At 42.5% G+C, this 27,144-nt stretch overlaps 1 protein-coding gene across 17 annotated transcripts in view; it reads left to right on the top strand.

Annotated features, from left to right (window-relative positions):
- runx2b (RUNX family transcription factor 2b) overlaps positions 1-27,144 on the top strand; it is a 123,127-nt gene that overhangs the window by 26,454 nt on the left and 69,529 nt on the right. For 4 of the 17 annotated variants that reach the window (XM_030406158.1, XM_030406179.1, XM_030406159.1 and 1 more), the window contains one exon: positions 83-383. The exons of 4 other annotated variants lie outside the window; for them this stretch is intronic. In XM_030406158.1, the coding sequence (XP_030262018.1) occupies positions 191-383 (193 nt within the window). In that variant the 5' untranslated portion in view covers positions 83-190. Of the gene's footprint in view, positions 1-82; positions 384-11,572; positions 11,903-18,429; positions 18,525-18,625; positions 18,720-27,144 lie in introns of those variants that run through there. 9 more of the 17 variants (XM_030406164.1, XM_030406168.1, XM_030406163.1 and 6 more) reach the window with 6 other exon arrangements.

Here is a 27,144-nt window from a genome sequence, read left to right on the forward strand (position 1 = left end):
GTGACCCCCACCAATCTCCCCTCCACCTTTTCCTCTTTTCCTCTGCCTCCTTACATCCACCTTTTTTCTTTCCTCCTCTCAGATTTCTTCCTCTGCCCTCCATGCGGCTCAAGGGCCTCGGCCCCAGCTGCTGGCCGTCTGCCCACAGCCGAGGATGTGAGTGCCCAGCGATGCTGTGTGATCCCTTGGGATGGGGAGCCAGAGAGGCAGGGGGGCTGCTGATGGCGGTCGGGGCCTGAATGAGCTGAGCGGCCACAGGAGAAACCACAGCGTGCGTTTGTGTGCCGTAGCGTGTGCTTTTGGTGTAAACCCCCATCCCATGGGTCAACATGCTATGTCCTGCAGATCCAATAATGGCAGCCCAGTCCCTAATACACGAACATGTGGGTACACACACACACGCACACACACGCACACACACACACACACACACACACACACACGCACACACACACACACACACACTCACTCACTCTGTGTTCGTGTCTGTTCAACAGCTCAAAGGCACAAGACTGGGCAGTGCTGGTTCACTGCTGTTGAAAGCATTACGTGTCCAGCCACGCTGAAGAGTCAGCCATTAGTTAGAAGTAGCTGTCATAAAGAGATTCCCTTGTCTAATAATGAGGTTTGTTAAGTTAGGCCAAACAGGGCCACTGCTGCACACTGCGGTGAAGCTTGACCACTAAGCTGAGCACTAGAGAGGCAAGTGCGAAATCAAAGTTGAAAACTGTCTTGATTTTAATGCATTGGACAGTAGAGACGCATCATTTTGCAAGCTTTAAAATCAATGGAAAATTTGATGGAAAATACATTAGAATACACAGATAATCCCAAATATAAGAACCGTCTCTAAAAAGATTCCCTTTGTTGTTTGATGTGTCATTTATGTTAATTAAAGAACAGAAAATCCTTGTAAATCAAGCAGGTATTAGTCGGGTAATGTAAAACAAACACGAGGAGTTCTGTCCTCCGGTGTGTTACTGGATGGTCATGGCTTATCTGCTCCTACCTTTTGGATGTAATACCTTTCATCACCTTGTTGCACTGAAATCAACACTAGCCTTATGAAATAAGTTCTATATAGAAAAAAATAATTGACTTGACAGTAGTATGACTTTGCAGAAGTTGCTAGTCCACATTTGTAATTTTTTTCTTGACTGAATCCCTCGATTACAACTTTACCATGTTCCCTGTAAACTTCTAACGTTGCAGAAATCAGTATTTTGTTTGTTTCATTAACGTCTGTGTTAGTGTGTGTGGTTGCTATTGATTTGATGCGACAAATGTGTTTCGAGGTTTGATAATGAGTTTGTGATATGGAAGTGATTTGCCTCGGTATACTGCGACATCGGAGCTCTGGAGCGACTCTGCTCTGTGAAGGTTGCAGAAAATATATCACAGCGGAAAAAAGCGTATTGCATCACCTGAGACAGTGGCAATGACAAAAAAAGTTTGTAGCAGTTTGTATCCCTCCCATGTTGTTCTAGTGATGCCAGCCTTCAAGGAGTGTTGTTCATCATCTTTTTTCTGGTAACATCCTTAAATGCACAAATAGGGAGTGACATATACTGTATGTATAATATATATATTTTTATACGATCAAAATTTAAGATTAAACAAGGCCATCTGTTAATCTGAATAAAGATCTGAATTAAATGATGTAGCGCAGGATTAGCAGTGGTCTCCAGTTCCACAAAATCCCATCTTGATACAGAACAGTTAGACGCTTGCTTCTTCATACTTTCACTCTCTGTAGTCAGGAGTGGGTCATGACGGTTGGACAGTAACCACTAAAGAGGCAAACATAGTCACTCTTTTTTCTCCTGTGTCAACATCCCTTGATCTTGGGGTGGAGGTGGAGGGGTAGCAGCGGTGGTTTGACCTGTCGTTGTATTAGTCCTGACAAGTCTTAACAGGATTAAAACCTTCAGCCTGCACTGAAAGAACAACAGAGAGAAAGTGAGAGAATTTGGGACACATAGAGGTTGTGCTTGTCATAATACACATGTGTGAGAAGTGGACTGGATTAAAGTCTGACACACACAAGGCCTGTTAGAAGGTTGCACATGTATGTAGAGTACATATGTGAGTGTGTATACATACGTTTCCCCAGACTGTGGTGAACAGTGCCTCCCACCCCTCTTCACACACTCCCATGCTGTTTGTTTTTACAATTGCATTGTGGGACACCATCGCCTCGCTGCCCCTGCTCCCAACTGTCAAACAAGATTATTGGGGTTGCCCCCTTCTCTCCTCCAGTACTGAAAACTACTAAAAGACTAAGCTTATAGCTTCCTCAGTGACTCACTAACGTATAAAGAGACACACACTCGCACGCACAGTCAAGGGCTAACCAGCACTAAATTTTTACCCAACTCCGCAACAATAACAGAGACCTGAAGCCATAACAAAATGAAAGTCTTTTAAAACAAAGGATCCACTATTTTGAGTACAAACATGTCCACGAAAGACTGTTTCCTTTCTTCAATGACCGAAACAAAGACTCTTTAAAAATCCCTCTCTATGGTTTTGAATTGCATGGAGAAATTGGATTGGGGTTCAAAGTCGACTCATTGAAGGTCTTCCCAGTACAACAAGAACCCTGAAGCTTGAAAAAATAGCATATGGTTGGAGACAAAAAGAAATGTTCAGCTTTTTATATGGTTATTGGACTAGAAGTCTTTGAAAGTGCAAGAAGTTTATTAGTATTGGAGAGGTATATAATCTCAGCAGGTAACTCAAATTTACAGATTAAAGCCTTTTAAATGCCTCTCAATTGTGGGACTTGACATACAGTGTGTTGATTTATCTCTCCTGATCTGGAAAGTGCATCATGTGCACGCAGCTTCCTCGCCATCAGAAGCCCTGGGTCATAATTCAGAGGGAAGAAAGGCCAAGTTTATATACAAGCCCACTTCCCAGCCGAGGCCGGGGTCGAACTGATCAAAACGTATGATTTGTGACTGAGGGAGATCCTCCTCTGTCAGCGACCGGACGTACCGACCCATACAGCAGGGCTCCAGACTAACTTTGACTTTGTTAATATCATCAACAGTTGTTAGGTAAAAGTCATGTTCCTCTAAAAACACAGGCCAGCTGCGACACACTTTATGGCCTTGAAGTTTGTTGTATTGAAGCTTTTTACAACTGTATTGCTGTAAAAGTTAGCTTTATTTCAAAAACTGTGCTCTGTGGCAGGTATGAAAAATTTCACTGAAAAACATCCTACCGTAGAGAGTTGACATGTCACACATCAGCCATAAATGATGTCACATCCTATTAGCCCTCCCTGGAAGTAGATCCTTTTTCCTGTGTGTGTGTGTTGGTTGGCTAGCTGTGGTGCTAAGTCAGAGTCCAGACACCTGGAGAGGAGAGAGCGAAAAAGAGAGTTAAGGGAGTAGTTGCTTCAGCACGGAGAGAAAGGGGGGGCAATAAAGGAGGATAAAGGATGAGAAGTCTGCTAGAAGTTGTAGACGTAAATCAGCCTGTCTCCAGTCTGAGAATCGCAGAGGATCGGCGCACTTGATTTATGAAGTCTTTATAACCAAGGGAGGTGGCATTACGCACAGCAAAGAGTTACAAATGTAGAGGCTTTAACCTCTACCTGAGGCTGTCACGTTGATGCAGTTTCCCCCTTTGCTTAGAGAAACACTACCGCTAAGGCTGAGCAATGAGCTCCAGGAGTTATAACCCTCCATGAAGGTTAAATATTCTGTATGGCCAATGGTGGAAAAAGAGCTGCATGTAGCTCTCTGTCATCTCTTGGTTGGTTAAGTTGAACCTTTTATTTCTTTGAAAAGAGCTGTTGGACAGGCTGCTTAACTCTTTTAAGTAAGCTTCCTTAGCATATTTTATACAGCAGACCTCAATGAAAATGAAAAATCTCTGGAGCAGTAACAGCCTGTGTGTTCTGAATGATGAAATGAGACGACTGAGTAACACCAACAAAAGTGAATGTGATAAATTCGACAGCTACGCTGTGAAAACACATCAAACCGAAAATCCCTTTTCAAAACATTCCAGCCTCGTTTGAGCACCTTCGCATTTATTTGTTTTTTAATTCGTTCTCATGCATTTTAATAGATCCATTACCTATAAATATCCGAACATACACAGGGACGTATCCTTAACGGTGACCAAGAATAACAAGCCCAGGAAGGCTAAGATAGAGGGGGCTGTGTGTACATTATGATATGCAGCCTTCAATTGCCACATTAATTAAGCAGCTCCAGGTAGCAGTGGCAGGATGACGGACAGGCCTAGTCACTGGAGGCACGTCTGATAGTTTGCCAAGTCCAAGCTCCGCTGTCCGGCCGTTGATTTATGGACAGAGCCAGAAGTCGGAAAAGTATCCAGGAGTCATATTTTTAGTGGGTGGCTGTGCTGTGCACATGTGCAGGGGCTTAAGTCTGCCCCCGTGGGACGCCATTCATCTCTCATCACTGCCATGTTGATAACATCCTCCTCTATATGATACACACATCCCATCCAGCACACACACACACAGAGGAACCTGATGGTGGTCAGCTTCCTACAAGTGGAGTCACATAAATACACAGTCGGTGTTTAGATGACACTAGGTCTCTGGTAGACTCTTTTTGTAATCCTTTTGTGAGTTTGTGATTTGCGGATGTTTAACAGGAAGTTATTGAGGAGTGTATAAAGCCCGGTTTCCTTCCTGCTCAGACATTGGTGTAATTTGGCTGTGTTTTAACAGCACCACAGCTCCCTCTGTTTGGCTTCTTTTTTTTCCTTAATATTTCTTCCTCATACCTCACTCTTATCCATTTGAATCTACACTTTGACAAAGTTAAAAAAAAAAACAAAAAAAAACGAGAGGCCATTTTCATGCCAGCTGTCTGTTGATGTATTCTGGCCGTCAACTGCACATGTACGAATAATGCTTTTCTGTACTCATTTGAATATCAGAATGGCTGATTATGACGGTGGCATGCGTGAGCACAACCCTTCAGGGGCAGAGAGCGAAAAGAGAGGACAGAAAGATGAAAGGAGGTTGGAGTTAATAGCTGTGGGTCTGACATTGCATATCACACAGTAAAAACACCCAGGGGTCTGAAAGGATTCAGCGTCAGTAAACAATGCGATTAAGATGGTTACAATATTCAGCCGTTCCAACTTTTTCAGGTCAGGGGAAAATCATTGAATAATTGGCCTTTGGGTCAAAACTGCACCCTCCTTATGTAGATTTGAGCTTTAGATGTGGATTTTACTGTAGTTTGAAAATGCAGACGTCTGCGTTTTTTTTAATAGGTTGGCTGAGCCCCCATTTGGTGACCAGGGAGCCAAAAGACTCTCATCCTCAATAGATATTTTGTTGCTGTATAATGGTATTAATTCAAACTTGTTTATTTGAATTACTGCCTGATTGATGAAACATGTTTCCACCCAGAATGACTATAATATGTTTAATTTAATGCTGTCATTGTCATTTCCTTATTAGGATCCTGATATCTGAAATACAGTTTAACCTCTTATTATAAACAACAGGGGTCTGCATGCTGAAGTTAGCGTGTTTAGTATCAGCCGTAACAATGGCGCTGATATTCTTTTCACCTTGTAAGTGTGCATGTATGTGTATGCGTGTCATCATGGCAATTTTAAAGTATGGTCCTGGAGAGCCCCATAGTGCAGTAACTACAACAGAAGAAGTCACAAGACTTTGCTGGTGTGCAGTAGAGATCAAGATGACGGCCGAGTTCAAATATGGATCTGGTCCAACCCATGAGTGCTTCTTATTACCAAACAATGTGGAAAACTGCCCCAGGGCCTCAGACCTAAGTGTTCTCGAAAGTCCCTGGTTCACTGAATTACTTTGATTTGAGAAACGTGCATTTGAAATATTCACCAGTATCACATCATATAAACTTAACTGGTAAAGGCCTTACAGTAGCTGTTGACCAGTCTTGTAGAGGGACTCTCTGTCAAAATCAAATTTTTTACACCAATCACAATCCATCTTGCAGAAACGAATATGGGTCCCACTGCTCTTTTTTTTTCTTTTTTTTTTTTCGTTAACCTGGGGCCTCCAGCTTCGAACTACAAACAAAAAGTAACTTAATCTCCAATTGTCCGGATTTTTCCTAGTTTTAAGCGATCGACCTCTACCACACATCCTGTATAATGAAAAATGAAAAAGTAATAGCAGATTACTTGTTACACAGCACTACATCTATCATACAAGGTCAACAGTCGGGAGTCATCTGATCTCAACATATAGAGAAAACAGAATGGTAATGTTGTGGTGATCGAAACACGCTGCATTTTTCATCAGTGTCAGATACCAGCGAGTGACAGGAAGCTGGAAACTGGCTGGAGCGCTTGGCACCATAACAGCACAGTAATGACCAGATGAAATGTATTCATGTATGCTGATCTGCTGCTGGTTCTGCTCACAGTGTGTTGCTAAACCAGATGCTATTTGCTAGAGTTCAACTTCGCTTTTCAATCTCTGAAATCTGGTGTTTCAGCGCTGATGAACACAAATACTATGTTATGTTGAGTAATATGTGATAAATTGATTAGCTTAACATCATTTAGTTTAGTTAGTCAGTTAACGGCTGAGAATATTTTTAACTAGTTATATTGGGTGATAGGTTAAGTTGCATAAAAAAAAAACATCTGCTACAGCTTCGCTGTCTGCGGTAAAAAGTGAAGTCTGGTGTCATTTCCTCCCAAAATGCTACAAAGTCAAATGTAAGTCCAAATGGCTGATTGTACTCTGTAGTTTAGTAGTAGTACTAGAACTATGCAGTACCACAGGAAGAATAAACCTGGCTGTTGGAGGTGAGGATGGCTCGCAGCCAAAGATCACATCGCTGCAAGAGTTGGTTTGGTAATGTTCCCCGAAGCTCAAGGCTGTTATGACACTGATGAGAATGATGAGCTAAAAATCAAAATAGCCAGGGCAGACGGGCTTATGTACGTTAGCTTCGACAAGCAACTCCTGAACAGCTCTCTGTAACAAAAGTAAACTTAATTACAACCTTTAACTTACCAGTGCTGACTGGGAGATGCTTACCAGCATGACTGCACTGAGGAGGCTAAGCTAAGAAAATACAATTGATGACCCCATGATTGAGAGAAACACACACAGCAACCTGCAGAAATACAGCTGCCACCATTGTAACCCAGCATGGGTTCACCAGACTGAGCAGGTTTGATAAGAAAATGTAGATGTAAAGTTAGGGCATTGAAAAGCAACATAACACTACTTTCTTGTGCCCTCTGGTGGGCGCCTCTTAAATCACAATGTTACGTTGATACAGGGCTCAGTAGTCAATGACAGTCAGCCATCGGCGATCAATGATGGCATCGTCTATCAGCCCACCTACTCAAGGAAAAATGATCAAAAATTACAGCACACAGTACTTGTTCCTGAAGATAAACAGTTCAGTAACTGCTCTCACAGTAATGACATGCAAAGCATGCTGTTGCCGGCTGGCGAAATCTCATCATCGCACTCTGAAAAACTGATAAATGCTCTAATTTCTGTGTTACACAAACATGGGGGGGAAGTATAATAAAATAATTTATGCCCATCCCAGTTTAAATAAATCATTCTGAAGTGATATCAGAATAAAGCCAAAGACGTAATTGAACCCAGCCTTCATATTGACAAATGGAAAAAAAAAGGATGCTGACTTTATTTCATTTGCCACTGGGATGGTGCCTCTTTAAGAATGAAAACCGCAAATTGCTCTCAACAATTCCTATACCTCTGGAGTTGACCACTTTAAAATTGGCCCGTTCAGAGATTATAAATATGGCTATTTGATGGCTCTGTTATTACGCCTGAGTGGGGGGAGGAGAGGGAGGGCTTGTGGCTGTAAGGCCGGATGGTTTCTCTTGATGTGGGCGAGAGCTTTGAGCTTCCACACCACACGCTTCTGTGCTCTGCAACAGGAAAAACACAGGAGATCACTTCCAAATGAAAATGCACATGCACATGCACGCGCGCACACACACTCCACATGCAGTCGATAGAGCGAAGTGATAGACAAAATAAACAGCTCGTCCCCACACCACACAACACCCCAAGTGTTAGGCCGATGACAACACCGGGTCCTGTTGCTATAAACAGTAGCTCCATAAATTATGTGTTTGCATGTTGGTCTTTTAATAGGTGTACCTCTTTCCATATGCACACACCTCATCTTATTCCCCTGAATGTTTAATGTGGGTTTTTATTGAACCCTTGAACTGAGACTTGGACAAATTTTTATTCCTGCCTTTATTAAAGGACAGAAAAGTTTTGCATCTTTATTCATGGCTTACCTTAAAATGAGTCACTCGGTCTGTCTTGTTATAAGGGACATATGTTTGTTGTTTACCGTCTTTTTTTATCTCCTTTCGTGTGTACAGTATACACGTGCATGTGTGGGTATGGGAGTTACATTAGGCCGCAGCAGCAAAGGTTGGCAGGAGTCTTGTATGCATCATAAGTCTTTATTGTCCCTGGTGAGCAGCATTTCCAGTAAACAGGGCCGTTATGGAGGCCACGTTCCCCATTTGTGTTTGTGTGCTGTGGGGTCAAGAGTGGAGTCATGGAGTCAAACGGTGAATAGCAAAAAAGTAAATCCCACAGCAGGGATCCTTAACAATATCGTTTTAACAAGAACCTTGGGTTGTTTTCTCTCTCCCCCTTTTTCCTCTCCGTTCCCTTTTGCATCTGGCCGTCGCACAAGCACACACACATTTCTCCCTTCTCTTCCCCTTGCTGTGGGTAGCTGCTGCTAGGCTGACTCAGCCCTCCGCACTATTCCTGGGTCCTGACGAACAGTGTTGATGCAGCCTGTCTGATGGCCACACGCCATAAACCAGCCTTTGTTCCTCCTGCCACTTCTGCTGAGCCGTTCGCCCTCGTCTCTCCTCCCAAAACTGCTGCTTGACCGGCCGACCAATTGATGAAGCGTAAGCAAACCACTTTAGATCAACAAAAGGAGTTTATCTTTCAGTAAGTGAGTGGGCCACTGTAGTGAAATGTGATACTATACAACCACTGCAGAGGCTTAACAAAAAAATAAAAATGACCGCAATTATCTCAATGTATTCCCGTGGCCTTTGGGGTCAAGACGATGTGAGAAGATGCTCCTCAAGTAGAGGCCTTGGGTGCGATGTAAATCATTAGTCACATTTCAGCCTGGATGCTTGAGAAAAAAAGTGCTTTAAGCCGGAGGCAGCAAGAGATGTCAATATCTTGAGGGAGAGGCCTGAAAATGCCTCAGAGGACAGAGGATGGTTTGATTGATGCAGTGAGGTTTATTATCAGACAGACAAGCATTTGACAGCTCTCATGACCGCAGTCTTAACAGTCAAACGCTCTTACCCCTCTCACTTTCTCTGTTTCGTTCTCACAGGGGCCAATTCGCCTCATTCCTCGAATCCAGTCAAATAAATACGGTAATAAACAGAGGGCGAGAGGAACGGTTCGGCAGTTTGCAAACCGCCTGTCTGCCCCGTCGTCCATTAAGATGTGAGATAAATTCAAAGCATGTCTTGATATTAGCGTGCGGCGGCTAGGGCTCCAACTCAAACCATCTGTCTGCGTGTAATCACGCAACTCACAGAGGGAGAGAGGGAAGGGTGAAAGGTATAAGCGTCGTCGCGGAAGGCACACGCTGCTTATTACGGGTGTTGAGAGACACAAGAAAGAGACTGTGGTGTCCCCGAAAATAGCGTAACCGTCATCATATTATCGCATCTGAGAGGAAATTCACGTCGCTGCCGCTCTCAACGGGACAAAGGGACCTTTAAACATTCTCGTCCCAGCGCAGCGCAGACGCGAAGAGAGATCTAGGGGTCGTGAAGAGTGATTGATGGGATGCCTGAGGACAGTGAATAGACTGGATAGATACAGTGTCAGGGCGGCACAGAGAGAGCGACAGAGATATGCTGACAGAAAGTGTTGATCTGACAGCAGAGAGATCAGGAGGTGTGTATCTGGTCTCTCTCTATGACCCACATGTCTGGATGCTGAGAAAGAGAGCACACACGCGCACACACATACACAGATCTGGCTACCATCATTCATCAGTCATCTCTGTAAGCAGACTCCGCTTTTTGATAGTTGACATGGCTGCCATCAGCTGGATATGGAAAAAGCAAAAGAGAGCGAGGAGTTTGAAATCTTACGCTCCGTCGAAAGTATAACCGACTTCAGCAGATTGGGTGGAATGTTTGAAAAGGAATGCAATCCTTAAAATAAGAGCCACAGACTACTTTTATCAGTTATATAAGGCTTAACAGATGCCAACCACTAATCTAATGATGAATATCAAGTGCAGACTTTGTCAAAAGCTTTTATATTGAAGGTGTTGTGATTTTAGCAAATCTCTAGATCATTTTACCTCCTGAAATTGAAGGAGCTCGGGTGGCTGGTCATAATAAATTATGTCACATAAATCAATCCGCTGCAAGAAATGAAAAAAAAAAAGGGACCTGTGGAAGAAAATCTCCATTCATGATGGGAAGAATGAACGCATTGTCTGAGCAGCACTGTACTTCGCTGTACGGCGTTCCGCGTTAAAGAGACAAATCACCCCAGGCCTTCATGAGTGAAGCATAGTGGGAGGCCAAGATGAATACAGTACATTTCCCCTCTCTGTTTCCCTCTCAGCTCAAACATAGCAATTAAAAAGTCCCCATAGAAGCAGAGCTCGAAGGAGCCAGCAGCTCAGTGAGAGACACAGACCACGGCCTCTGCTCTAATTGAAACAGGGCCTAAAGTCTAACGGCAATACCCACATTTATTTATTTTCAGCCATTTAACATGTCTGAGATCTTTGTCTCGGAGAGCTAATTGCTCCTTCCGACAGGAAGACTGTGAGTCAATGGGTAGTTTATGTACAAAGAGATTTTAATCTGATCCCCCTCCTTGTTTTCAGCCTCATGGAATCAGCAGAAAATATGGAAAGTATGAGAGTCTTTTCTCAGTGTTATAACAATACAGGATAATCCCCGACTGTTTTACTAAGGTTGGTAAATATTTAAACTGTTTGCCGGGGTGTAAACTTTTGGTTATTGCTCTCGCAGTAGTGGAGAGTTTGTTTTCTTATTGCTTGCATCTCTCCAGTCCGTTACATCATGAGATCATTTGTTTGAAAGTTTGATTAGGGGTCTCAGAAAATCCACAAAAATGCACCAAATTGTGTGTCCTCTTTGGCCTGGCACATACTGAATAAGAGCGGGAACAGAAAGCAATGGGTGCAAGGAATGTAATCATGGTGCGTTCAAGGATGTCAGTGCACTGAAAGATCTTTTTAAAATCTCATCCGATGAGTCTCCCAGACCACTCCAGTAAAGTAGAAAATGGGAAATGTTATACTTTCTCTCTCATCGACCACACACTCGCTTGACTCGCTAAGTAACAGAGGAGCAGAGGCCACTTCTTGAGTAACCAGAGCTTTTGATTTCTTTGTGCCCCCCCCCCCTTCTGATTTTTTTCTCACTGTCTGCATTGCAAGACCCCTTATGTGTATTTAAAGAATGTCTGCACACAATTTCAAATTTTTTTTCTTTGCTGCCTACTCTTTGTTTCTGCTCGCTGAATTAGATGAACATCAGGTGAGCGGAGAGGAAGGAACCAAAGACATGGTCACTGGCTCACGTCTGAGCACATCTGCCCGCCAGCTGTGCATATGTTTACACCTGACCCCAGCCAAGTCACCGTCTGGGTCGCTCCCTCACTCTTCCCTTCACGTTACCTCCACCCACCCCCCCTCTCCCAAAGGTTTTCCTTCCTACTGTCGAGGAAACCAACTCAAAGGAGCTACTGCATTCGGCAGTGCTGAGCGCCTCACCTCAATCACGCACACACCACCGAGCAGGCCCAGGCCGAGATACCGCAGACTCTGAAAATTGGTCAGATTCAAAGGTGATTAAGGTAATCAAAGCAAACTGAGGTTATTGAAAAAAGGGGATTATATAAAATTGTGGCTGAAAGTTAAGCTCAGGAGTCGTGGAAAAACTATGATGGGATAGAATGGATTTCTGAGAGAAAAAGGCCGATTCATGGTGGTCATATGTGTCATGGCTCACATAGGACTGATACTGCAATTACTGCTTTTTCTGCTTTTTCCTCTCCGTAAACACTAACATTGCATCATGTGCTTCTGCTTTAGCGAACAATACAAAAAATATACCATCACATTCACTGAGACATTTCTGTCCTTTCTTTATCCAAATGAAGCTGTTTTGAGAAGACAAGTGTTTACACTCGCACGGACAAGGGGGAAGTCTCGGTTTGACTGATTACTAAACAATGCTAATCGCCATGATAAAAATGGAGCATTAAAATCAGCGTTTGATAAACATCAGCCAGGGAGTCACCAGAAGATAGCCTTTGATACAAAGGGGTTTTTCCCTCATCTTCATCTTCGCTGTTCTGTAGGTGGCCAACCACTGGGCTGAGTTTGGAGTGTAGTGAGACTTTGGTTTAGAGAAAGACTTGGGGTTTCAGCTGTCATTTTGTGGAAACAAACAAATCTCGGAAATCAAAGTCACTGTTTGGAGCGAGTCAAAGTCCCATTCCATCTCCTCTATCAACCACGGGCTGTTTCATTAAAGGAATTTGTTTTGTATTCTAAGTGCTCTTTAGGTTCCTCTGTTTATGTAATAATGCAGCTATTGTCCGCGTTACATCCTCTCTTTTATATTTTCCAAAGATTTTGTAGCTCACGTTATTGGACGGAAAACGGAACATAAATCATCGAGAAGATTTTCATCAAATCAAACACTGTTTTTGATGCTATTTTATTATATTTTCAGCAATATCCATTTACATTCTGTAATTTCCTTACCATATTGTGGTTTTCATTGTTTGTGGTGTAGTCCACCATTTTCACACTGGGTTTATATTGCTTTTTTGAGAATTGAGGGTTGGACAGGGAACGATTCATACATAAAATGCTGCGTTTAAAATTGTATGAAATTAATTAGATTTCCATCCAAATGTGACTAGCAAAAAAAAATGTATGTGCCTTTCAGTCTTTATCTCTGTGCAATTAGTAAGACTTGGTTCGGTAAGTGTCAAAAGCGTCACCAGCTTTTGGCGCTTAACGAAGCCAAGTCCTCCTGCCGGGTGCCATTGCATCACTGCAGGAGAAGATTATGCAGCATGATGCAGCGCCAGTCAAACCTCAAACATTTATAGCATTTATGTTTGTTTCATGTGTTCAACAGAGATCATGTTTTCATCTGTCGCTGTTTTTCGTCTCTTCGGTGAAGCAGAATCTGTAGCGGATGTTTCAGTCGCTTGCTCCAAGTGCGTTTCCATCGCACCTCGTCGCACTTTGCTTTTCTCAATAAACCAACTTTTCGATCTCAGACAAGCGGAAAACCCCCTTTTTGCTTTTACTTTTTCAACCTCAATGACTTTACTGAGATGTTTTCTATGTTTCTACTGGCAAATGAGCAAGAAATCACATGCATAGATATCCTTTTGTTGATAACCACCTCAGTATTTTCTATTCACTCTGCTAAGGCCAAGTCAGAGCTGTATTAATACAACCACATTCAACTATTGAAACCTAGGATAGCTTTTGTTGTGAAGCAGTAGCAAGAGATGCTGGCTGATGATGATGATAGTGTTTGACATTTTTGATTAGGAGATCATTTTTATTTTTTGCAGGAGAGTATTGGAACAACTGGCTAAGATAAAGAGCTGCAGGCTACAGGGTGCACAACTCCAACCTCTCAGTAGGGCATCCGACCGAACTGTGTGCTGCCGTTGCGTGTAAAACTACTCACGCTGCGTTCAGCATTAAATCAGATCGCTGTTGTAATTATTATCATTGACAGACATTTTTATTAAACCAATATGATTTTATTCGCTGTACTATAAACAAATAAACCCGTTTCTCTTTTGTTTCATTAGGCAGCTGCTCAATGAGCGTTTTCTGTAGTATTAAACCGCTGCGCTGTTACCGCGGTTCCACATGGTGTCACCAGATGAGTCGAGACTGATATATTGACGGATTCGACAAAAGAACATTTTATTTTGTTCAGAATTGTTTCTTTCCATAATGACATGATTAACAGAAGCGAAACCATGTGACTGTGTTGGGTACCAGATTTAAAGTTCCTAATTTCTGTCATGTCTTTTAAAATGTTCTGTGTGGTCCACCTCAGGTAAAGTCAGTGACTAAAAATATCCTTTTAATTGACTCTCATAAATACACTGTAACAGTACTGGTGTTTCTTTAGAAGGGACTCGTGTAATTTTTTTTTTTTTCCGTAAAATCACTCCCATGCAGAGGCCTAAGTCAGGGGCCAGGGGGTAGAGGAGAGCCAGTGGGGGCCACATGGATGAGCACGGCCTGGTGAGCCAGACAGTTACGGATCGCTTGCTTTTAATTAGCGGCTTCACATGCAGTCCGTGTGGAGCTGCAAGCCCACCACAAACGCATGGAAGATGTGACAGTTCCCCCTTTGGGAGACACGGCCCGGGGAAAGGCTCCGGCATTACTGCAGCGTCTCGACTCAACACAATGCCCAATGTGCACGCCAGACCCACGGCAATTAGCTTCTAAGGTTCCCCCTCGATCTTTGCCTTCTCTCTTTCTTTTTAATGTCGGAGCTTGGAAAGGCTCAATATAATCAAGTCAAGAAAAGTTTATTCTGTTTAGAATTCCATCTGGTTCCAGGGGGGCTAATTTTAGCGGCGCGCAGAGCGGTATGCAGTGAGGCTGCATGTACCATCCTACTTAGAGCGGTGGGGGGGAGAGCTCAGCGCAGACACCCAGGCTCCTAGGCAATAGACTGGCCGACTGGTGTTTCTAAACACTGCTGTAGCCGTTCTCCCATCACTCAGCACACCCTGTGTTCCAACAAAATGTGTCCCTCTGGCACTTACCACAGGATCCAAGACTCTTTCACCCCCCCCCCCTCCAACCCCAATCCCCCTTGCCCCCTTCTCTTTCCTCACCCTTTCTTTTTTCTCCGTATCGGTAACTTTTACTGTGTTTCAGCGGTTGAGTAGCACCTCAGCTGAGGGCCCTGCAGAGAGAATGACTGCGCTCCAAGCTGTGATGCTTTGTGGTGATAGTGCTGATTGGATGTGGCACTTAAAATTACCTCGGTCTGACTGCGCAGTCATTACATACGCCTGCATCATTTACAAGCAGGACGGAACGGCAAAATTCAATTCACAGGGAAAGTATCGTCTTTGTTTCTCTATGTGATGATTGCAGGATTGTGACAAAACATAACGCTCTAATTTCAAGGTTAAAAAGCGAAGTCTCCGGACTGTTAAACTGAGCGTGCACATATGGACTTTCCATTTTCCATCATGGCAAAACATGCCATGTATTCATGACTTATCATACCTGTACACGATTGGAGATTTTTATATTTTTCCTTTTTTTGGGTTCAACTCCCAACAGTTGCCAGATGTGTAGTCGGGTAAAGAAGAATCACACCTGACTGAGCAGCGTTCACAATGTAAGGATCTTGTAGCTTGTGGAAAATTATGTCCTGTGCGACTGTGGATGTGGCTGCCTCATCCTTTCGGCTCGTGTTTGACTGCGCTGAGACGGCGAATAGAGGCAGACTTGTCCTCTGTCAGGCTTGCATTACACCAGAAGGGAAGCCTTTTCACGCCTAGCTGAAGAAACTTGAGAGAGCTTATATACGAGCTCTGTGGGACCCGCAGAGTCCAGTAGTGATTCAAACCGGTTAAGAATAACACACCCTCACCTACTAAGTACTGTTTGGGCTAATATTTTCTCTTTGCAAAAAAAACCTCTGGTCAGAGCACTGATTTGTTCTCGTCTCTGGACTGTCATTTGTCATTTCACATTGTACGTCAGCATGTTTCCCTGCGTGAAAACCCTGTGAATCCCCACTGACCATAAGTAGATTGTTTATGGTTTCACTAATTTGAATTTAGGGTATTTGATGGACCACATAATCACTGCATTGAGGCATTTTTACCCTCCATAATTAACAGTCTTTTAGAGGAAACATCATGGCTTTTTAACCATGGTATTATTTGTGCCGTGCTAATCAGAGAAATGTTTATTGCTCTCTACATAGAGCTGGGAGGACATAAATATGAGTAATGTGTTCATTTCATTTTTATAGTGGCGGTAAGAGACTTTAGTTTCCTGTAATTAATAAAACTTAATTTGCACAAACAGTGTAAAAGGCTATTTAAAGAAAGAGGAGAGGAATAACAGGGAGAGAATTAGAGAATACAGCAACACTATAAATAGTAACCAACCTACAAAACTCTACTTCTGCAGATAAAAACAGTCATTTATCCTGAATGTCCAGTTGTTCCTACCGGTTTTTTTTCCCTTAAGTAACCCCGAGGCGAGGTATGGATCAGTCATCAGAAAATGCCGTTATTAATCTCTGTCTGCAGTCTTAACAAATGACGGCTACAATCATATGGAAACAATCTGGCCCTTGCCCTCGAAGAGACAGAAAACAGAGCCAAATGAAGAACATCCTTTCTCTTAAGACCTGTAATTTGTTTTTATTACCTATTAGGTAAAACACCTCATTTATCAATGTCAGGCTCCTCACAAAATGATAGCTGTCCGCATGTAAATCAGCTAATGCCATGTATGGTTCAGAATTAAGTGGGCTCTTTCTTATGAAATGCTCTACTCTGTGGGCTCAGTGACCCAGCTAAGCCACCCACGACCAGACGTTTTTCTTTCACGGGGCTGTGCTGGAAAACCGAGTGGAGAACACTTAAAAACAGAACTGATTAAGCACAGACCAAACTGTGTTTCTGTACCACACACAGTAGAGGCCAGGGACATGTGTGTGTGTGTGTGTGTGTGTGTGTGTGTGTGTGTGTGTGTGTGTGTGTGTGTGTGTGTGTGTATGACTGTCTGCGTGCTACAAATCCAGGAATTAACGCTGAATAATGTTAAACACGAAAAGTCTGAAGAATGAAGGAAAGCAACGCAGCGGTCGTCTCGCACGTCCTATTTTTGCATTTTATTTGACACAGTATTGCACGAAAAGGGATTCAGACAGAAAGAGCTTGAGCTAATTCTTCCATTTTTTATCAATGCAGACACAGAGTTTATTGCTTATACTCGCTCTGAAACAAATCCATAACCTTATAACCACACAGAGATGCTTCAAGTCAAGCTGCGTGCCTCCTGCTGCTAAGCTACACATTACATATAATCAATAAAACCTTTGATACAGAGTATATTCTGTCAGTCCGCTGTAAATAACTTGCAACTTTACCTCTCACTGACATGTATAAATATTTTCCTGTTCATATACCATTGCTTTAAGTTCAAACATGCCAGTCAAATTGGAGGATTTTGTCATTTTATGTGCGAGTTCTTAGGGCTTTCGTCGTCGTCCACCATCCAAAAGCGCCTTTACAATTACTTATTCAACATATTGCACACTATGCCATCATAAGCAACTCGGACCACTACTCTCAGCTAGGCAAATGCATGATGAATGACAGGTCTCGTCTGTACTGTGCCAAGTAACACAACTCAAAATACATGATACGGAACCATCCAATACTACTGTAGAGCGTATCTGTCAGTCTGGCAGACCTCTCCACAACAGGGACCACACACTCTTTATTAGAGCCAGTAAAATGTCCCAAAGACGTGGCTTGACTGTGCTTTCTGCCCAGCTAGCATGAACAATAGTAGGATTGTGCAGCTCCTCTCTTTTTCTCTTTGTAGGCCCATTATTTTTTCTAGCATTTGTTATTCTCACTTAAACTACGGGCTGGCTCCACGAGTGGGCCACAGCGTCTCAGAACCGGGCCTGCTCAGGCCAGGAAAAACCCGGCGGAGCCAGACGAATAAAAAGCCAAAGCGCCGACGCCGCGCGGCTCCCAATCTGGTTCCTGTCAGGGGGACATCAAGGGAACACCCGCAACGCAATCTCCAAAACGTCTCCCCTTCCTTTTTTTCTCCCTCCCTCCATCTCTCCCCACCCTTCAAGCGATACGTCTTACAGATGACTGAACCATCGCCAAATGCTCCCAAAATGCCTCTCTCTCTCTGTTTTTTTTCTCCTCCATCTCTCTTTTTTCCCCCTCTCATGTCTCTGTGTTTGGAGCCAGCCCACATGGATTGGGATCAATTTAGGATGAAATGATAATTACCCTGTCAGTTTCAATTCCGACGTGATGAAGTGAGAAACAGGAAATGTAATAAACATAAATGGAATCTCGAGCGCTTTTGATTGGGGACGGAATCGAAGGAGACTCCACCAACTTGGTTGAATTGTCAATTCCGTGCCATCCCTGCTGAGAGACAGTTATGCATTTATGCCTCGCCTCACACCAAAATGCTGGATGAAGCATAATGCTGCAGATAATTACCTAATTCCACATTCAACACCGAGACTATATGCCTGTTACTGTTTAGTTTGGAACTTCATGCACAAGAAATGATTCGTGTCACATCTTTCCAGAGGGAAACTCAGGAGCGTTCCCCCTCCTTCAAAACCCTCAGCAGAGGCCACATATCTCACTATATTTGATCGCCACATCCAGCACCTGAACCAAAGTGAGTTTGTCGTTTTCGAGCATATTTGGCGTTGGGAGATCAGTGATAGTGCGTGGCTAACGGTAGCCAGCTCTAACCCTGTCATGTTGGCTGTTCCACAGCTGATGTATGGAGCTGATTCCTGGCGGGCCGCGCTGCGCTGCCTGGATTTGTTTAACCCGGCAGATCAACCTTCAGACAGGAGCATGTGTGCAGGTAATGGCTGCCAGATGAGGTGAGGCCGGCTCTTAGAGGCCTATTGGATGCTACAGAGGAATAAAGCGCGCGCACACACACACACACACACACACACACACACACACACACACTTGCATACACAAACAAGCATGTAGCCGCTGGAACTGTTTTGAGAGACAACAACAAAAGTCAATATTTAAAAGCATCACAATCTCCTCCCTTTTAGGTGGTTCATTGAAAGTTTCAGTTTTTGGATGTTCAAATTGTTGATATAACCTGAACTAATCCCAGGCTCCATTTGTGCCGCTGTGATGCCAGCGTGGCCTCAAGCTGAGCTTCGGTGTGCTGATGGTTGCCAGTTAGTATCTGGACGGTTGGCAGTGAGGAGTGAAAGGACGCGGACTATAGGCGAGGTTGCCAGGCGGTGTCTGGACATCGGTCTGGAGGAGCGGCCGCCTGACCGACCACAGTCTAGCAGGATGAACAGCCCCCTGTAATGAGGATACACTAGAACTAATAGCTCTTTCCAGCTTGCATATTCATTCACAAAGCAAACAAATAAATGTCAAAGATTAAACACGGCGGGGGCATCTTTGGCATGAGCCACGGCCACCCAGGAGGCCACAAGGGCTCCGAATGACGAACTTCGCCGACAACCGCTTAATAAAAATAAACAAAAACAACACCCTCTTAGAGATGCAAATAATTAATTGTGCATATGTTTTAAAGTTAATATTCTCAATGAATGCATCTCCAGCAGGCAGTTTTTTTTTTTTTTAAGTCTGAGCTTTAGATGCTTTAGAATGTGCAATTTTAGTATCTGATTTCATCTCTTTCACACTGTTTTACAGTGTGGCTTTTGGGGGCAGCTAAAAGTAATTCTTTCCCCCAAACGTCATCATGTTCTAAACTGGTCAGTGAGACTGTAAATTAATTTGTTCCCTTCGCTGTACAGACCTTGAACCTGAGCAGTAAATTTCCAAGACTGAGCTCGGAAAGGATGAAGGAGATATATCTTACAAGGAGTCATTAGCGTGCCTCCTCTGATTGGTCAAATAAATTGAAATAGCTGTTACACAAACCATCTTTTCCCCTCAACGTAGTGATTAAAGATCCTTGAGCAGCGCGACACCGGGAAGACGTACGGCGAGCAGCAAGGGAGGCAAGACGTAGAGAAAAACACTAAAAACCGTACCACCCTCGCTCATGAGGCTGCCTTTACGAGCTGGCTTCTTGTAATTAAAAAACTCTACCGCGTAGCTGATATTTCACTTGACCTTCTGCGTGAGCAGCCGTCGGGCAGGGATCTGCCCAGGGAGCTCCCCACATCTCCTGCAGTCTAATTTATAACGGCAACCCACCAAGCAGCAGCAACAGGAGAACAAACTAGACCCATGGGTTTGATAAAGAAGCCTGGCGATGAAAAGGCCTCGGCTACCAGCAGCCACCCTCCTGCCTGCACAAGCCGGAGAGCAGAGGGGGAGGCGAGCCAAACTCTGCACCTGGCCTCTGCGGAGTCCGCCAAGTCTGTTTCCTGTTCCTGTTTCCTGTTATGACGTCTTTTTTTTTTTTTTTTTTAATCATTCATTTTTCCCTTTTTTTTTTTCTGGCTGTGTAGTGCGAGGCAGGTAAAAGGGGCATTCAAGCATTGAAGCCACCTGGGATAGCAGGTTGAGGAAAGCACCAGGGAGTTGAGCTCTGGAACATGTCTGCAGGCAAATTACTCTGCCTTTACTGATTAGTCCGGCCAGCCTCTCACCTGGCAAACACAATATCACCATATGACAGTGTAACAGAGGCAACACTGTCGGTTAAGATCGGTGACATTTCAGGTAGTGTTATTAGTATGATTAGTAGTGTTAGTATTTATAATCATGGATGTCGGGGTCTGCAACATGTATTCCATTTAAAAATGCACATCTGGAAAATCTCTATATATTCTCTTAATTTTAGCTTTCCATGAACATATTTTTGTGTCTCTTAATACGTTATTTCACTTTTATTAACAACACAAGTACTTTCAAATTCAACAGTCTGTATTTTAAACAGCAATAGATACAATATTGGTTTATTCACACAAAATAGATCCACAGTTGTTCCTTATTGAGGACACAGTATTTTTACTCCAGTTATATGACAGATGTAAACAAGCATGATGTAATGTATTTTCAGAAAACTTTAATAACTTAGACGTAGTCTTTTGTTTTGTGGTATTAAAACTCATAAATTAAAGTGGCAGTGATGACAAATTGAAATATGGTGAGAGGATAAGCCCTTTTGTTTTAATTTATATAATAAATTGTGCCATGTTGCACTCAGTTGTTTATTAAATAAAGGAACTTTGTTGCATATCATTCCATTTTCTTTTCTTCCCCAGCTCTTTTTGAAAACCGTCGAAAAATCTGACAAACAAGCAGAACCGAACTATTATACAAGCCTTTTGCTGTTATTACTGGCTGAAGAAAGTAACTTCAGTGAGCACATTTACTGATGTGTAGTGCGTCTGTGCGATTTTGTGACACTTCATTTGAGTTTGTCCATTTTGTGGTACTTTAAACTCGACAACCTTTCAGAGGGAATTATTGTGTTTTTTACTGTCGTTACTATCTTCTTTTTACATCAAGTCTCTACACACAGAGCATGATTGTTTTATGAAATATACTTGCATTTAATTACTCAGCCGTGTTTAAAACAGTTTAATTTAATTCCACACAACTGCAATATCAAAATGTTGATTCAGTTTTATGCAGCAACAATAATAATCCAAAACCAAAAAGAATTGAATAATATAATTTCATAGTTTAATAACACATCATAAGATTCGACAATCCTCATTTGACACAAGTACTAAATATAGTTTTGACATTTTATTTATTCTTAAAATACTTGATGAATGCAGGATTTTTACTTGTATATAAGTATTTTTCATGCTACTTTTTCTTAAAGTAAATGATCTGAAAACTGTTTTCCACTTCTGACCAATTCGGTAATTCATATTCATCATTGTTTACTCATACATCCATTTTTTTGTATGCTGTGACTAACGCCCCGTGGTTGAACACTGGGTGGCACTGTGCAGGCTGATGCTGAGATTTTGACAGCAGCAGACCAACAGAGCTTGGAAATGGAGAGTGCAGCAGCCAATCTATCTGGTGGTCCACTCTCTCACCATCCTCCTGCATCAGCACAACGCTGGCCCAGAGCTGGGCAATATTTAGCCGTAAGAAAATATGAAACCCCGTTTCTATGACTGTACACAAAAATCAGGAACAAAAACATTCTGGAAGAAATGCCCCCCCAGAAAACGTACTCACATTTCAGCAGCAGTGTACATAATAATTAGTCTGACCGCTCTTTTTCTCCTCATTCTTCCTCGTGTCCTTATCCTCCTCCTCGCCTGCGTCGTCCATAGGACAGAAATAGACGCGCAGATTCCCATGCAGGTTGTGTTTTTACTCAGGATGGACTTTCACTCCATTTTGTCTGTGTGCTCCATTTATAATGCTTATCAATTAATGATATACTCCACATCATTTAAATGTGAGCCGTGCATCGTTTTGTAGGGCGTGTGTGCATGACTACTTCTAAACAGCAGCCTGTGTGCTGTGTGTGTGTGTGTGTGTGTGTGTGTGTGTGTGTGTGTGTCATAGTATCGGGTATTAGAAAGGCTGCTTATTATTGAATGGAGTCTCTGTGAGGTTTCCGAGGCAGGAGGACATCTATTAGGAGGTTAGCAAAACACTATCAGCTAATACGACCTGTAATTACACCAGCAGTGAGGAAACGCAGCGAGCTAACACCAGTATGGAAACAATCTGACAATGCAAACACTGCAACTAAGCCACCGCGCGTGTGTACGTACATTTGTAAGCGTGTATACGGGTGAGTGAGTGCACGCATGTGTGTGTGTGTGTGGATGAGGGCCTCCTCGTGCAGATTGTGGGTGTGCGAACTGTCAAATTGGAGTAGGTGGGTGGGAGTGGAGGGAGCACATCTGGAGGGAATTTATTGTATAATTCAGTCTATTATTGCTGCGGTCGGTGCTTAAGGAGCACGCACACAATTACCGTCCACTCTGCAAGGCTACAAGTGGCCTCTGGCCTAAACTAATAAACTGTGGAGGAGGGTGGAGAGAGGAGAATTCATTTGAGGTTATCATCATCACACTCCTCTCTGCTACCTCTCACACTGACACTTCCCAGAGTTTTCAATAAATCAATAAGGAACACCTACTGTTCAGGCGCAGATTATGGTCAAATTAGATCTGAATCTGATTTAAAAGTTTGACTTTTGACACACATTTCTGGAACATCACATGCTAGACAAAGTTTGTCCAAGTGTGTTGTTTGCGAGTCCAGAAAAATATACATGAATGTTTCCTTTAAAAAATACTCAATTTCTGTCATTATAGGCGATTTTATGTGTTTTTACTGTTAAATCTTAATGCAAGACATGTAAAACATTTATATTTAAAACACGCAGCACTGCAGAAAATACTCAAGTAAGTGTTACAAGTAACAGTACTGTACAGAAGTGTTAATCGGCAAAGTGTACGTAAAGTATCAAAAGTTCAATAGTTCATTTTTTCACATGTTAGATCAATCAATAGTTAAGACTGGTGAACGAGAAGTCACATTTGACCGGCCCGGCTGATGTATTTGTTGGCTGATTTTAACAGCCAATAGTGGTAAACCGTTTTTTAATAATTTATAATGTTTCCCAGTGACATTTACAGTTTTCAGTGCCATGATGTCATTTTGGACAATTTGGTTTATTGTTAAACTGTATAATATTCTTCCTCCATTACATACGTGTCTTTGCGAGTGTTTGGTACCCTCATTTGATGGATCATTGAAAAAGAAATGTGTTTTTATGTTTATATTCTTTGTATAAAGGAATATGGGTTGATATATTTATATTTGACATTTTTCTTCCTCTTAATATTGCTATTGGAATCGTCCCTAAAAGTCCAGAATCGGCTGGGCTCAACATTTTACTGTTGTGGCATCAATGCACTGTATTTTTATGAGCCCATCACGTGATTTTACTGTGTGTTTGTTGTGGTGTATAATCTAGTTGTGTTGCAGAAATAAAAAGTAGCATAAAGTAGAAAAAGTGTCAGTATAAGTTCCTCAAAATTGAGCTTGAGTTGATGTACTTACCTATATTAAGACTGTGATTATTACAATATCTGTAATATATACTGTTTAATCAGATTGCTTGTTTTGTACAGCCATCAGTAACTGACAAAGGAAAGCATAAAATCATCACATTTCAGAAGCTGCAACTATAGAATGTTTGTTTTTGCTTGTTTATCCATAATCAAAATCATTGTGTGTAATGTTTTCTGTTAGTCGACAAATCAGTTATTTCAATCTTAATCCCCCCCCCCATCCCCCAGGGACAAATAAAGTTTTGTGAATTGAATTATGTGACCAGTCGTAATGTCCAGTAATGTAATCACACAAACTAGCGTTCCATGTTCGCCATTTCTCTTCATGTCATTATCTGAATGCATTTTGCAGCTCCGATGTCTCATGTGAAACACCCCGCGCAGTGCATTAAGTAGGTGTACGAGCAAGGGAACTCTATTGGTTTATGAGGTGATGTCTTTTCATATACATTAGTTCGTATCATAAAATGGTCCGAAATAAAAACCCACCTCGTCTTTTCCATTTCAGCAGCCTCTAGGAATAGACTGGTGAGGCGTCAAGGATAAAGACTTTACCAGGGGAAAAATCTGCTCAGGCCAGGCGGTATCTGGCTCAGGCAGCCCTGAATGACCCACAGTGTATTTGTGTGTGTGTGTGTGTGTGTGTGTGTGTGTGTGTGTGTGTGATTTAGGAGCTCCTAACAGGGCTGGCGAGTAGCTCGTAACCCAGAACAATAAAGTGCTTCCCCTCCAAGCTTCCCGGCGGTGACCTCCACTAAAAGTTGAAGGTTCAACGAGCTACACGTGTCAGGGTTGTGACCTTTCACCCCCTCAAGCGTCTCGCTCTCTTTCTCTTTTCACCGCCTTTCCACTCGCTATCTCTGTCCTCCTCCTGCTTTCTCTCCCCACTATTAACCCTCCCTACGCACATCTCACCTCTTTCCTCCCCATACCACTTAATGATGCTCTGTCTTCCTGTCTACAAAAAGTTTGGACTTGGATTTCATTACTGATTCATGTACTTTCCATCTCCAATGCCTTTTTTTTTTTTGTTTGACTGTAATCAAAAATGTATTCAGCTTAGATTTTGGCCAGGCAGACATCCAAAGCTGCATTCTACAGCCTGACAAAATTGCTGCTTGCATTGCTTCAGAAGAATTGCAAACACAAAACACTTAGACACACACGTCATGGGTTGTGCACAGTGTTTTGTTGCTCTCAACCTTAGTTTGCAGGAACTCCCTGACCCACCATGTGTGATTGATGATTAGTAGATATACCTGACAAAGTTCTGCAGGTTAGAAGTTCAGTATCTTAGTAATGGATACAAGCGATTGTTTGACATATTGGAAGTATACTTATATGTTTTCTTGTCCAGAGCTATGTCAAGATATATATATATATATGTCTAATGTCTGTGGTTTAAATATAAAACTACAGCCAGCAGCAGGTTAGCTTAGCTTAGCATAACAAGTGAAAACAAGAGACAGCTTATCTGGCTCGTTCCAAGAGTACAATAATCAGCCTACTAGCACCACGACAGATCCCTAATCTACACATTAATTAACTCACACTTTTTTAAAAACATCATTTATAAATGGTATATTTACAAGTTAATTAAACTTATTTCACTGTTACCAAACAAGGAAATGCTTTATAAACCATTTAACTTTATAATTGCCATCCAAATAAAAAAGTTTTTTGACACACAGGATTTAGTACCTTGGCAACAAAATTTAAATTGCTAACTGATGGCCACAAACTTTAAAGTAAACTGAGCTGTCGATAGATGGATAGATAGATAGATAGATAGATAGATAGATAGATAGATAGATAGATAGATAGATAGATTTCATTGCTACTACAGTAACTTAATTTTTTTGTTATCGCCTCCTGTTTTACAACGCAAACCACAGACTTACGTCTCGCCCGAGAGGTGTTATGTCTGCCGGGTGCAGCGCAGTCCCCAGCCATGTGGATAGAATACAGTATTTACCAATATTGAAATAGCATGGGATGAAGTGAGTATTGGATCAGGAATGTGCTTGTGGCAGATCTCCACCCCTGATAATATAGGGTGTTTTTTCCCCAAGTGGTTTTGCCCACTTGTTTTTCTCTCCCGTTGCAATGCTCTGTCACTCTTCCAGTAAATGTGTATATGTGTGAGTGTGTGTGTGAGTGTGTGTGTGTGCGTGTGCGTCTTAAGGAGCCTTGTTTTTATTCCGGTTGCTGTCTGTGTTTGTCGTTATACTATCTTTACAAGCCTTGGGTAGTGAGTTGGAATGTAAAGTCACACATGTCCAAAGAACACAATAAGGTCGGCTGGTTACACTTCCTATGCGCAACCTCTGGGCTATGCATTATCCATTTATCTGGCTTATTCTCATAGCTACTATAAAAAAAAAAATGGTTTGCTTCTGTGGCCTGTTGTGGTGAATGACTGGAGTGTGTGCTTCTGCAGTCAGCCATTACTGCGTTTCCTTGGCTTGTTTTACGATGAAAATGATTTTATACTTGTACTTGTTTTGGGTGCGATAATAACAGTGTAAATCAGATTTACAGATTGTGCTTAAACTGCCGAACTAAGCGCGTTATGAATGATTTTGTAGGTGATCCGGGACTAAGAGAGCTAATTCTTTGGAGATCATTGTAAAGAGCAGCACGGAAAGAAAAACTTGAACAGGCTGTGACGACGCAGAAAGACACTCTCTAGAATATCAAAGGACTGGAGGCACTTCAGAGGGAGATTAAACATGCAAACTCAACCGGCAGCAGCGTGTGTGTCCGTCTTACTTCGGTCAAATACACTTCATTCATTTAATACAGTGCCACCACAGCGTACAGTAGTCAAAATGATACCCTACCCTTTTGTCTGTCCCAATGTGCAATTTACACAGCTTGGTGATTTGGTCAGAGGGAGACCACACGATGAAGGGTGATAGACCACAGACCAAGTGGCAAAAGGACAGGAAATACGCGATGAAATGTGCAATGAAGTGGATGAGCTCACCCACGCGCGGCGACCGAAAATCAAGCGACTCGCGGCCTCAGAATTAAAGATAATAATTTCTGTGACCTACAACATTTATGCCGCCACCACTGAAAAACGTTTTTTTTGTTTTTCTTCTTCTTCCCCCTCCAAGCCAGCCCGAGTGTACATTCGCTTAAGCTGAGCGTAAAGAGACCACATAAGGGGACGACACAAACAGAAGCCAATTAGGGAACGATGGGAAAAAAAACGACAAGAAAATAAATGTCACGAAACAGCTGCGGTCACTGCTTGTGCGACAG

The sequence above is a fragment of the Sparus aurata genome, chromosome 22 (genome assembly GCF_900880675.1).
Source record: "Sparus aurata chromosome 22, fSpaAur1.1, whole genome shotgun sequence".
NCBI lineage: Eukaryota > Metazoa > Chordata > Actinopteri > Spariformes > Sparidae > Sparus > Sparus aurata.